The 12,703-nt window shown below is 45.3% G+C and overlaps 1 protein-coding gene and 1 non-coding gene across 4 annotated transcripts in view; both read right to left on the bottom strand.

Moving 5' to 3' along the window:
* TRPM4 (transient receptor potential cation channel subfamily M member 4) overlaps positions 1–12,703 on the bottom strand; it is a 40,379-nt gene that overhangs the window by 6,086 nt on the left and 21,590 nt on the right. For all 3 annotated transcript variants that reach the window (XM_036231786.1, XM_016122388.2, XM_036231787.1), the window contains 6 exons: positions 9,557–9,686; positions 9,228–9,373; positions 8,091–8,203; positions 7,650–7,727; positions 4,338–4,739; positions 36–168 (listed from right to left, as the gene is read on the bottom strand). In XM_036231786.1, the coding sequence (XP_036087679.1) occupies positions 36–168; positions 4,338–4,739; positions 7,650–7,727; positions 8,091–8,203; positions 9,228–9,373; positions 9,557–9,686 (1,002 nt within the window). The remainder of the gene's footprint in view (positions 1–35; positions 169–4,337; positions 4,740–7,649; positions 7,728–8,090; positions 8,204–9,227; positions 9,374–9,556; positions 9,687–12,703) is intronic.
* Positions 2,062–2,168, bottom strand: LOC118611527. The gene has a single exon (XR_004954490.1). It is a non-coding gene; the product is annotated as a U6 spliceosomal RNA (small nuclear RNA).

The raw sequence follows: 12,703 nt of genomic DNA, 5'->3' as shown, positions 1-12,703 counted from the left end.
CCCAACCCTTTCCTCCTCGGGTCCCGCCCCCTCACCATCTTGTTCACGATGACAATCTTGGGCCCCAGCTGTTTGTTGACCGTGAAGATATGCAGCAGGCGCAGCGTGAAGACCATGAAATCGAGGCAGAGGACCGTGCGGCCCAGGTCATACAGGCCCGGAGTCAGCCTGGGGTGTGAGGAGAAGCGACAGGGGTCACTCAAGGGTCACAGGGTGCAAAGGAACACTCGCGATTTCCCAATACGAGGCTTCAGATAAGGCTGTGGAGGCCAGAACTGGGACCCTCTGATTCTCCAGAGCTGTATTCAGATCTCACAGCCCAAACTAGGCCACGCAGGGCACTGGCACCCAATAAAAAACGGCTGCAAGAACGATGGCTTTAGCAAGTTGGAAAAACTGCAATATTCGTCCAACCTACAAAAGGCAAAATGTGGGGAGTTCTAGCAAACCAGTCAGTAAGCAGAAGACAAATGACCTAACTGGAAAGAGGATAAAGGCCAACACACGATTCACAGCATGAGGTCAAGTGGCCAATCACGTGAGTAATCTCTCTGGGGAAGATACAAATTACATCCCTATTTTGCATCATCGTGTACTTAAATGCTGGATCTATTGAAAACCTGAAGTAAAAAGCATGACGTTAAAATCTTTAAAAAATAACGAAAGAATTTCTTCCTGAGCTTGAGATAAGATGTCACATAAGAAAAACAGTCTTATTTACAGGACACAAAATCACAATAAAGGAAAAAATTGATGAATTTGACTACTTTGAAATATAAAATGTCTATGCATCAAAAGAGAAATATGATGGACAGAGAAAGACAAATAGTTTTGCTCAAAAAGCATAGCCTAAATTTGATCGTGAGGGAACATCAGACAAGCCCAAATGAGGCAAATTCTACAAAATAACTGGCCTGGACTGTTCAGAAGTATTAAGGTCATAAAAGCCAAAGAAGAATGGAAGAACTGCCCCAACTTGAAGAAAATTAAGGAAACATGACAACCAAAGGCAACATGGGATCCTTTACCAGCAAAAGGACATCAGTGAGACAACTGGTGAAATGTAAGATTTCCTGGTTTTGATGATGTAAGATGTTAACATTTGGAAGATCTGGGTGAAAAGTGTACAGGAATTCTTTCTACTGCTTTTGCAACATTTTTATAAGTTTTAGGTTGTTTCAAAATGAAAAGTTACAAAATAAAGGAATATGTTAAGACAACATGCAAAAGTGTAAAGACAAGCTACAGACTGTAAAAAGATATTTAGAACAAAACCGCTGAGGATTATGATCCAGAGTTTAAGAGATCAATGAACATAATAAAATTTTTTAAGTGGGGGCAAAAGCTATGAAGAGACAGTTGACAGAAGTACATGTGGTCATTAGCTATGAAAATATATCCAACCTTACTAGTGCCTAAATTTAAAACGGAGAGGTTCTTTTTACCCATAAGATTGGCTAAAAAATGTAAAAGTTAAATTGAGAGCTACAAAATTTTAAAGACTAAAAGTATCAGGTATTGTCAAGTGTGTCCTTAAAGGGGGCATCCTCTTACCCTGATGGTAGGTGTATAAATGGGTGAAGCTATTTTACAACGAAATCTGTCCATATCAAGACTATATGTACCCTTCAACCCAAAAAGTTGAAGTATGGGATGTAAACTTTTATTACTTTGGTATAATAAAAATTAGAAACAACCAAAATGTCCATCTGGAAGGGATTAGCAACACAAACTGATTCATCCGTGCAATTCTGGACATCACTGGAAATTTTCTCCATTGTAAGCAGAGATCTTCAGATTTTTCCCCCCCAAGGAGTAATTTTTCCCCCCCAAGGAGTAATTTTTCCCACCCCAAGGATGGTGAGCTGGACAATATGTCTTAAATACCACTGATATTCTTAAAGCATGGGTAGCACAAGGCCTTAACCCTATCATCTCAAAGGATACCTTATATAAGCACAAGAGATAAACAGAAGCATAGTGTTCTGCAAAGCAAAACTCTTATCTTGCTGTTGGAATAAATTATTCACATTGTATTACTTGATAGCATTTCTTTTTTCTTTTTGTATGGAACGCTTCACGAATTTGCGTGTCGTCTTGCACAGGGGCCATGCTAATCTTCGCTGTATTGTTCCATTTTTTAGTGTATGTGCTGCCGAAGTGGGCACTACTTGGTAGCATTTCTAACACAGCATGGAAGAAGCATTTCTTTTGGGGTGTCGACTGAGAAAGGAGTAGGGGGTATTGATGTCAACCATCCAGGTTACACAAGGGGGTGTCAGGTCCCTTCATCCTTGTAAATAGTCACTAAGTTGTGTCCACAGAGTTGTCTGCTTTCCTCAAAACGAGCAGTGTCCTGACTGCGAGGACTTTATAAAAAAGAAGATAAAGAAAAAGCAGAGTATTGGACCCAGAACAGCTAATATCTGATTATATCTTCACGCTACCTTAAGTAGAAAATGAAAGAGACTTTGTGAAGAAAATCCTAGCCTAATTTCTATTTCTTGAAGTTCAGAATTTTTGTCTCACTGCCTTACGAAAAGAATTCATTCATTCTTTAAATTCTGGCAAGAAGTCTGTCTTGTCTGATCTTCGGCCGATAATAGCAAAAACCCTTTTTTTCTGGAATCTGATGCAACATTATCAAAGAATATAGTATATGGGAAGAATGTCAGGACATATTATAGAGGGAAAAAAAGCTGCAGAAGAATACATAAAATACAATGCCTTTTGTGTGTAAAAGAAGTATGTGTATCTGTTCACGTAAATGCATAGAAAAAGAACAGGCAGGACGTGCACCAAAGTACCGATGGAGGTAACTGCAGAGAAAGGGAGGACACTTGGAAAGACTGAGGAAAATTTTTGGTTTCTGTTGTGTGTCCTTCTGCCTTTGTTCAATCTTGTTCAATGAGGATATGTTACTGCCTACATCTGAACCTATGACATCTCACCCAGAAAAAAAATGGACATAAAGAAATAAAAGCCACAAATAATAGACTATATTTCAAAGATGTTTTTAAGTTCCCGGGAGATGAGATAAATGTGACTGGAGGAGAGAGACAGCACAAGCCACAATCAGAGCACCATTTGGGGTGACCTCAGGATATTAAAGGAACACAAAGAAGTGACCTGAGCCTGGGAAGAATAAAGGAAGGCTGACAGAGACGGGAAAGAATAAAGGAAGGCTGAGGCCTAAAAGAAGTATCAGAGTTGGCTTCGACAAAGAGAGGAGGGAAAAGTGTCACAGAAAGAGGGAACAGCCTGTGCCAAGACCCAAAGATAAGATAATTTGTCCCTGAGGAAGTTTTGACATGTCCTTTGCCCTCTCTCTGGACACCTCACAGTACAATCTGGAAACTATAAAAGAAATGAACGAACAGTAGTCTTGTCAATGGAAAATATTTGAGAAAAAATCCCCATAATTCCTATTTTGTATAAATTAGCTAAGAAATAGCAGAAACGGTCAAGGTTTTTATGGACTAAAAAACTGACAAAACAGTCAAGCCTCCCTGATGAAATCTGAATCTATGACATTTCACCCAGAAAAAAAAAACTGGACATAAGGAAATAAAAGCCACAAAGTAAAATTCATAAACACAGACCCTAGATTTTAGCCCAATTCAACATGGATAAAAGCTCGAATGATGAACCAAATATTTGTTGTAAAAGTAAACCCCAATAATAGTTAACCACATTGAAATTATTTCAGAAACTGAAAACAAACATAACAGAAGCTGAGTTAACTGCCCGGCCTATAAAATTGATCAGGGAGGTTTCAAGCAACTGGAAGATATTTCCTTGATAAAAACTCATCAGTACTGGTAAAATTCTGGTTACAGATTTATAATTACACAAATTCAAAATCTCTAGGATTAAGGTCAAAGTCCCCCCATCTGTCTCCCTGTCAAAGGAACTACAGGTAGCTTTCAGAGAGGCTGCGGTGTAGATGAAGAAAAGAGAAAGAACTTAGGAGACAGTCCTGCAAAGAGGATCAGACAGGGCCAAGGCCAGGTCCAGGGGCTTGGGGGTCCATCCAGGGGCACTGGGGAAGGGAGGGACCGGTCAGATCTGGGCATAAGACTCCTGTGGGGATGGAATGGATAGAGCCCCACAGGCTGGGGCGAGGGTCCACGGGGGAGGGTGGTGGTGTTGATGGTCAGGGGGATAGGACAGAGTGGGGGGTGGGGAGGTGATGGGCTGTGGAGGTGGAGGAGGCCAGTGAAGGTCGCACCAGCATCTGGCCTGCCCTCGGGGGGAATACACAGAGCTCAGCCCGGGCCGGGTCTGGGTGCTCAGAGGAGCGTTTGCTAGGGGTTCGAGGGCACAGGGGTGCTCACCGGCAGCCGACGCCCAAGAGGAAGAAGGCGAGGGCCACCAGGTCGCACTGGTTCCAGGTGTCGGCGAGGTAGAGGCGCAGCCGGCGGCGCAGCGGGGTCCGGCAGGGGCTCGGCCCGGGCGCCCCAGAGGCCAGGCTGCCCCAGCCGCCGCCCAGGCCCTGGCGGAGCTCCTCGCAGAGCAGGGTGAAGGCCCAGAAGTAGAGCAGTAGCTCGGGCGCGCCCGGAGGCGACGGCTGGAAGTCCACGAGCAGCACGCGCGCGAACAGCAGCAGGAAGAGCAGGTAGCTCACCACGTTGCCCACGAAGGCCGTCACCGGCGCGCCCCAGAACTGCGGCCAGCGGCGCGCGTAGCCGCGCTGGCCCCTCGCCCCCGGGCATGTCTTCTCGGCGGGCTCTGCCGGCCTGCGGGGAACAGGGGACAGGGAGGAGGGCTCCACCCGACCCCTGAGCCTGACCTCTAACCTGACATCTACCATCGACACCGCCCACCTTCCGCCTCTGACCTCCCACCCCCGGGATGACCTCTGACCTTGCCTGGCTTTTGACTCCAAGTCCCTCTGCTTTCACCTTCACGACCCCTGATTCTCTGTGTCTGACGCTGGATCATCCATCCACCTGACCTCTGACCTCCAAATACGACCTCGACCCCCTCACTTTCATGCTCGCCCCAATTCTTCAAGTGGCCAATTCGGTGCTTGCATAGTAACCTCTGACTCACAGATTCGACGATCAGATTAGCCAGCCCAGTTTTCTCGTTCCAGTCTTCCTTCCCCACATCTGATATCTGACCATACAGCCATATTTGGCTTCTGAATTCTGACCTTGGCTCATTCATATCTCTGACCCTTCTCGCCTGAGTTCTGATCTTCTGTTTCAATTTCATCCTGACTCTTAATTCTGACTTCAAATCAGAAACACCAAAATGAGTAATACTACTCATAATCTATTCAAAAAGCTAACAGACTGATTCCGAGAGGTGTCTCCTCTTTATAAATTGAACAGAAAATAACCCCAAAGTGGAAACAACCACTCAAATGAATAAATCATATGCGGTCTCTCCAGACAAAGTGATATTATTCAGCAATAAAAGGGAATGAAACTCTGATACATGCTACAGCGTGGATAAATCTTGAAAGCATGATGTTAGGTAAACACAGCCAGTCATAAAAGATCACATGGTGTATGCCTCTGCTTATATGAAATGCCCAGAACAGGCAAATCCACAGACAGTACATCAGTGGTTGTCGGGGGCTCTGAAGAGAGAGAAATGGGGGAATGACTGCTAATGGCTACAAAATTTCTTGTTGCAGTCATGAACATGGTTTAAGATTAATGGTGATGATTACACAACCCTGTGACTGGACTAAAAAACGCTGAATCGTATATGTCTATCTCAGTCAAGCTGTTCTACAGAAAATAGGCAGAAAGAACAGTGAAGGTGAAAGAAAGCGAGAGGCAGAGAAGAGCACGAGCTTCCTGCCGACGAGGAAAACGGCCCTGCCATTTCTTGTTTTACTGTCTGCAGGGTCCTGGGGCCAAGAACGTGTGGTGGGTCACAATGCTTCCCACCCACTGCCATCTCGAGTCACACTCAGCTTCCCGGGCTCCCTGGGAGAGAAGCCATGGGACTGACCCTTTCCAGAGCTCTCCATGGCAGCGGCTCTCCACAGTGGCTCAGAGCACAGATTCCGGCACAAGAATCTGTACCAGTCACATGCTCTAAGGTGAGTCACTTAAGGCCCCAGTTACTTCATTGGTAAAATGTGGGTAATAACAGACCCTGCTGTGCAGGGTTGTTGAGAGAATTAAACGAGCTGATTTTCCAAAGGACTTAGCACAATGGCTGCCCACCGTTAGTGTTCTGTAACATCAGCTATTGTCATTGTCATCATATGGTGCAGACTTTGGGAAATCACTATGCAAGGACATCACTATTGATCCTGACATGGGGCCTTCTATCCAACCTTTCTCAGCAGTCCAAATTTTCTTAGTTTTCTATCTTGACAAATGTTTTGTATTCTTTGTGCATTGTCTCAGGAAAAAAATATATTCATATATATATTTAAATTTGACTTGTTTCACAAAGAATGTAGTGGGATTTGCAGACTTCTGGTCATCTGATCATATTCCTAATAGTTCCCAGAAACATTTACTTCTGGGATATTAGGGGGCAAGGCCCCTCCCTTTCCCTGTTTATGTGACTACGGTAGAGATGAGGGCTGCAAAGATAGGTATAAATGTGGGCCTCTCCCCCTGTTTCTCTGTAACTGTAGATTTTGGCTCTTACGCACACATGCAAACACACACCCTCCATTCAACAAAATAAGTCATAAATGTATCATAATAGCAGTACTAATAATAAGCCCCATTAGTTGAGGACTTACTATATGCCAGGCACTATGATATATGTTTTATATACATTATTTCCATGAATTGTCTCAAATGCTCCATTAGGCATTGTGATATGTCACATTACTATTCATCGAACACTTTGGTTCCCTCCTGGTGGGAGAATTGGGAGCTAAGGAGTCATCATATGACTTGCTTTGCCAATGAAATGTAGGCAAAAGTGACACCTGTCACTTCCATGCAGGGGCTTTAAGAGCCAGTACCTGGTTCGCCATGTCTCTTTTCTCTCTGCTGTGAGACCAGCAACAGTTCAGCTCACCTCAGAGTCCAGACCACATGGAGTAGAGACATGGCCAGCCCACAAATGGACGGTGAGTTACACCTAAACCTTTGTTGTTGGGCTGTTTTGTTACCGCAGCCTCACCCAACCCAACCTGACTAACACAGGGACAACTTGCTCTGTACCTTCTCTTTACAGAAAAGAAAGCTGGGACACAAGGTTGAAGTCACTTCCAAAGTCAAATTCAGGATTTGAACCCAGCACCTGCACACTGCAGAAGATTGATAAGTTTTCTATTTCATTTGCTCAGGCCTAATTTTAAACATACTTTTCGTGGGTACCACAGCATAGAGATTAAGAGCAAAGACCTTGGAGTCAGAAAACAAAAAGGACAAGGATCCCTAAATGAACCAAATCCACCCAGTTCCACTTGCTGTATCGAGAAGGAAGTATATGTAACATGAAGCAAACTGGTTTCCAGTGAGGAATTCCTTGGTGGCAGACCCAGACCCTGAACCAAGCCTCGAACCTGACATTTGGGACACTTCCTCAGTATCTTCAGTGGCCGCAGAAGCCACAACCCCCTGATGCCTAATTTCTCCCCTCCTGCCTCGCTCCCCATACCTGGTGTTCCTGCAGCTGCCCATGATGCCCACCTCATGTGGCACTCGTGCCACACTCACCTGACTGGTCCCTCCCCATTGAGGCCCTTGTCCATGTCGAATGCCAGGTCCTTCTGTGTGGGCTCCTCATCCGACTTCCTGGCACGGAGAGAAGCACGGAGTGAGTAAAGTCGGGAAGGAAGAGTAGGAGAAGAATTCTCAAGCGACACCCCCCTTCTTCACCCAGAGACACAGCGGGGAGACAGAGAAGTGCCCCCTTAGAGTCACCCCAAAGGGACCTTCCCCCAGAGCCATGGAAGACGGCAGAGGAATTGCCCCTACAGATACAGAGAGCCGCCCAAAAGCTCACCTTCCAGAACACGCCCTCAGTCTGAGGAGGAAAAGAGAGTGAACAAGGTGGGGGGGAGGAAGCACCCGGCAGGTTGAGTAGAAAGGTGGTCAGCAGCGAGAAGGAGGGAAGCCGAGCAGCCCCTCTTGCCAGTCTAATCTCAAAGGACTGACCTGAAGGTGATGAGGTTGGTGTAGATGAGGGGCGGGCAAAAGAAGGCGAGAACCAGGGCCCCGATGTGCGTGGCGCTGTCCATCTCCCCCCACCACTTCTGAGTCAGCAGAGACTGTGGAGCGTGGGAAGGTTTAGGACCCCGAATCTCTCCCCTGTGCCCTCCCAAGGACCCAGGCAAGAACTGGGCCACAGCTCCAAAGCACAGAGCAAATGCTTGATGTGGGGACCGAACCTATCCAGGTGGGGGGAAGGCAGTTGAAGGCAAGGACCAACTGTCCCAGGTTTTAGCTCACAGAGTTAAACGGGCAACAATTATTAACACAATATGCCAGGTACTAAGCGGGCTGAGCACTTGACAGAGATCAGCTCATTTACCTCTCACCACACACCCAGGAAGACAGGTACTAGTATGTTCTCCCTTTTCACAGGTGGGGCACAAGGAGGTTAAGGAAGGAGCACAAAATGGGACCTATGAGTTGAATCCCCATTCAAAGCAAAGAACTCTGGGGAGTTCCTTGAAATGACAATCAAATCGTTCCCACAAATCATTGGACAGCTGAGGACGTGACTTCCCATTGGGAAGTCAGGATTTCCTCTGCTGAGGGTGGGACTCTGTGGGACTCCAGATATAGATGAAGGATACTGAGAAAGCGCAAAGCGTCGGGGTGCGCCGGATGGGGGAGCTGTGGGGGCCAAGCAAGGCTTCCTGCAGAAAGAGTGGGATTTCCGGAACCAGAGCTTGTCTGCGTCTGGAACACGAGGCCATTGTCCGGTTCGGTCATTCTAATTGCTGAGACCTGGCACTAGGGATCTCTTAAAGGAGTGGGAAGGGCTTTCTGCGGGTGAGAGTTGGGACTTCCCATTAGAGTCATCGGGAATTCCTGTACCTGGAGTGGAACCTTTTTTTTTAACCTTTTAATCCGTGGGAAGGTGGACTTTCCTGTGGCAGGGGGCGGGGCCTCTTATGGGAAGATTGGCCTTTCTGAGGGCTGAGACTTTCTGGAGGAGGTGTGGTCTCGGGGGGAGGGGCGGGACCAGTCAAGACCTCGGACTGCCCACGATGGCAGGGGCTTATCCTCCACAGCGCCCAGAGTCCAGCGAGAACTGTTGGGGATGCTGGTGTCTCAAATACTCACCTGTACCCCGTCCTGAGCAAAGAAGGCACGAGCGTCGGCCTGCATGGCTAGCTGGAGGCACGTCGCACCCCCCCAGAATGGACAGCGTCGGAGGAGCAGGCGAGCAGCCCGTTCCTCGCTGCTGCGGTAGCATTTGCCAAAGAGGTCTGGGGCGGGGGGGGTGGCAAGGGATTTATGTCAGAGGCAGAGAAGTGAGTAGGGGATGCTGCAAGGGGAGAGATGAGGGGACCGAAAGGGAGGGGCAGGCTTATGAGAGGAGAGGGGGGACGCACTCACCCCCTTCGCGGCAGCGCCCTGTCCCTGCCCCCAGGTACCCAGGCCCCACGTACCAACACCCAGCCCTTCAAACTTAGCCGCCAGGTCCTTCCTCCGCGCTCCCTCCTCGGCCTCAGACTCCAGGCGCGCCAGCACTCGGAGCAGCAAACAGGCCCCAAGAGCTGAGGCCACAGCGTTGGATCCCTGGAGAGACAAAAAGAGTTGTCATGGGTAGGATCAGATTGTAGAGCGAGGGTCACAGAGGGTGGGGGTGAGGAGAACGCCTGTCATCAAGGGAGGTGTCGACAGAGGCCAAGGATAAAGTAATGTTCGTAGAAGGATCTGGAAGAAACTAGACACCAGTTGAAAACATCAGAAGTCAGGTGGTTCAGAGGCCAGGGGTTGAGCTTAGAATGACACCAGAGGTTATAGACAAGAAGCAGTTGGAGATGTCACCTAAAATTGCAGAGCGGAGAACTTCAAAAATCCATATCTCCACAAAAGCAACAAAGAAGCTGGCAAAAACTGTCAGAATCAACTTTTCCGGAATTTCTGAATCCAATATAAAATTTATAATAAATAGGAAAATGCTTAATGAAGAAAGAAAATGCTAAATTTTAGTAAAAGAGCACTGTGACATTTTAACTAACCTGCTTACCATGGCCAACTCCCCAGCTCAGTGGCAACCTTGTAGGTGTGCGTTTGGGGTACCAGAAGGAGCAATTCGGATATTATTCTTAAATAATTGTGGTTGTATGTGTGGACCCAGCTGGGTACTCCCTGAAGAAACAGCTCAGGGGCTTGCCTCTGTTTCACTGTTCTGGAATTTTCCCCAGGACAGAAGTGGCTTTCCAGGTGATGCTTCAAACCATTTTAAAGTAAAAGTATTAGCCTCAGCTGCCTATGGCAAAGAATAACAGCCTAGGCTAGTAATAGATGTACTGAAGAACTTTGGAGGGAAGTGGCTGGGGAAGGAGATACTTGGGAGAATAAGGGGTTGGAAAAGCTCCTACGTGTACCAGGAAATCTGCACGCATGACCAAGACTAGATGTGTGCTCAGTGCAGACTAAAGAAAGCCCTAAGCTTTCACTTCAGGCTGACCTTTAGGCAGCAAAAGCAGGAAGCGATGGCTAAGGCAGAATTGTAAATAGCCTGCCTAAGTTTTGAAAGACAGCTCCAACACAGAGCAAATCTGCAAACTGGGAGGGTTTTGGTTTGTTTTGTTTTTTTCCTGCTCCAAATGTTTAAGGAAATCTCTGTCGAGTCACTAGCTTGTCACTGAGTTAACAGAACAGAGACTTCAGTGGCCACACATAAAGAACAGAGACTTTACAAAAATAACTTAGAAAAGTCACTAAACAAACAACAACAAACCACAATGAGAAACAAAAGCAAATGCTGGAGGGAGGGGACAAGCTGATTTTTAGCGTTGTCACATTCTAATATTTAAAATGTCCAATTTTCAACAAAAAATCATTTGGCATGTAAAGAAACAAGAAAGTATGGCCCATTCATAAGAAAAAAGGAATTAACAGAAACTGTCCCTGAGAAAGCTCAGACTCTAGACTTACTAGACAAAGACCTTAAATCAGCTCTCTCAAATATCCTCAAAAAGCTAAAGGACAATAAACTAAAGGAGCCGAGAGAACGATGTCTCACCAAATAGAGAATATGAATAAAGAGCGAGAAAGTATTAAAAGAAACCAAATAGAAATTCTGGAGCTGAAAAGTGAAAATAACTGAAATAAAAACTTTTCTGCAAAGGCTCGACAGTAGCTTTGAGGTGGCAGAAGAAAGAATTTATGAACTGGACTATGGATCAATTGAGATTATCCAGTTTGAGGAGCAGAAAGAAAAAAAAAGAAAGAAAATAAACAAGCCATAAGACACCTGTGGGACAACATCAAACATACCAATATCTGCATGATGGGAGTCCAAAAAAAGAGGACAGAGAGAAAGGAATCGAAAGAATATTTGAAGACTTAACAACCAAAAACTTCCCAAGTTAGATTAAAGACATGAATTTATACATCCAAGAAGATCAAGGAACTCCAAATAGGAAAATTCAAAGAGATCCACACTGAGAAACATGATAATCATATTGCTGAAAGTCAAAAACAAAGAGCAATCTTGAAAACAACAAGGGAGAAGTGACTCATTACACACAAGGAATCTCAATGAAATCAACACGTAGGATTAAATAACTATAACAGATAGTTGTAAACTTATAAAATAAAACTCTTAGAAGAAAACATAGGGATAAAACTTCATGACCTTAGATTTGGCAATGGTTGCTTTGATATGACACCAAAAGTATAAGTAACTGAAGAAAAAAATAGACAAACTGGACTTCATCCAAATTTAAAACTTTTGTGCATTAAAGAACACTGTCAACAAGGTGAAAAGATAACCCATAGAAGGGAAGAGATATCTGCAAATCCTATATCTAATAAGGGATTAATATCCAAAAAGATATAAAGAACTCTTACAATTCAACAACAAAAAAAGACAAACAATTCAGTTGAAAAATGGGCAAAGCACTTGAATATAAATTTCTCCAAAGACATATAGGTAACCAATAAGCATGTGGGAAGATGCTCAACATCACTAATCATTAATGAAATGCAAATCAAAACTGCAGTGAGATACCACTTCGCACCCATTGGGATGGCAATTATCCAGAGCAAACAAACAGAAAATAACAAATGTTGGTGAAGATGTGAAAAAATTGGAACCTCTGTGCATTGCTGATGGAAATGTAAAATGGTACCGCCACTGTGGAAAACAGTATGGTGGTTTCTCAGAAATCGCCCAGAATTACCTTGTGATCCAGCAATTCCACTCCTAGGTATGTACTCAAAACAACTGAAAGCGGGGATTGAAACAAATATTTGTACACCAATGCTCGTGACAGCATTATTAACAATAGCCAAAAAGTCAAAACAGCTCACGAGTCCATCAACAGATGGATGGATACACAAAATATATCATACAATGGAATATTATCCTGCCTTAAAAAGAAAGGAAATTCTGATGCGTGCTACATGGAGACCCACGAAGACAGTGTGCTAAGTGAAAGAAGTCAAATAAAAAAGGCCACACATTATATGATCCCATTTACATAAAATATCCGGAAGAGGCAAACCCACAGAGACAGGAAGCGGGTCAGTGGTTGTCCGGGCTGGGGACAGGAGGTAAGGGAAGTGACTGCCTAAGGGGA

This window comes from Rousettus aegyptiacus, unplaced genomic scaffold, assembly GCF_014176215.1.
Source record: "Rousettus aegyptiacus isolate mRouAeg1 unplaced genomic scaffold, mRouAeg1.p scaffold_m13_p_14, whole genome shotgun sequence".
Taxonomy (NCBI): domain Eukaryota; kingdom Metazoa; phylum Chordata; class Mammalia; order Chiroptera; family Pteropodidae; genus Rousettus; species Rousettus aegyptiacus.
This window is presented reverse-complemented; position numbering and strand designations above follow the sequence as displayed.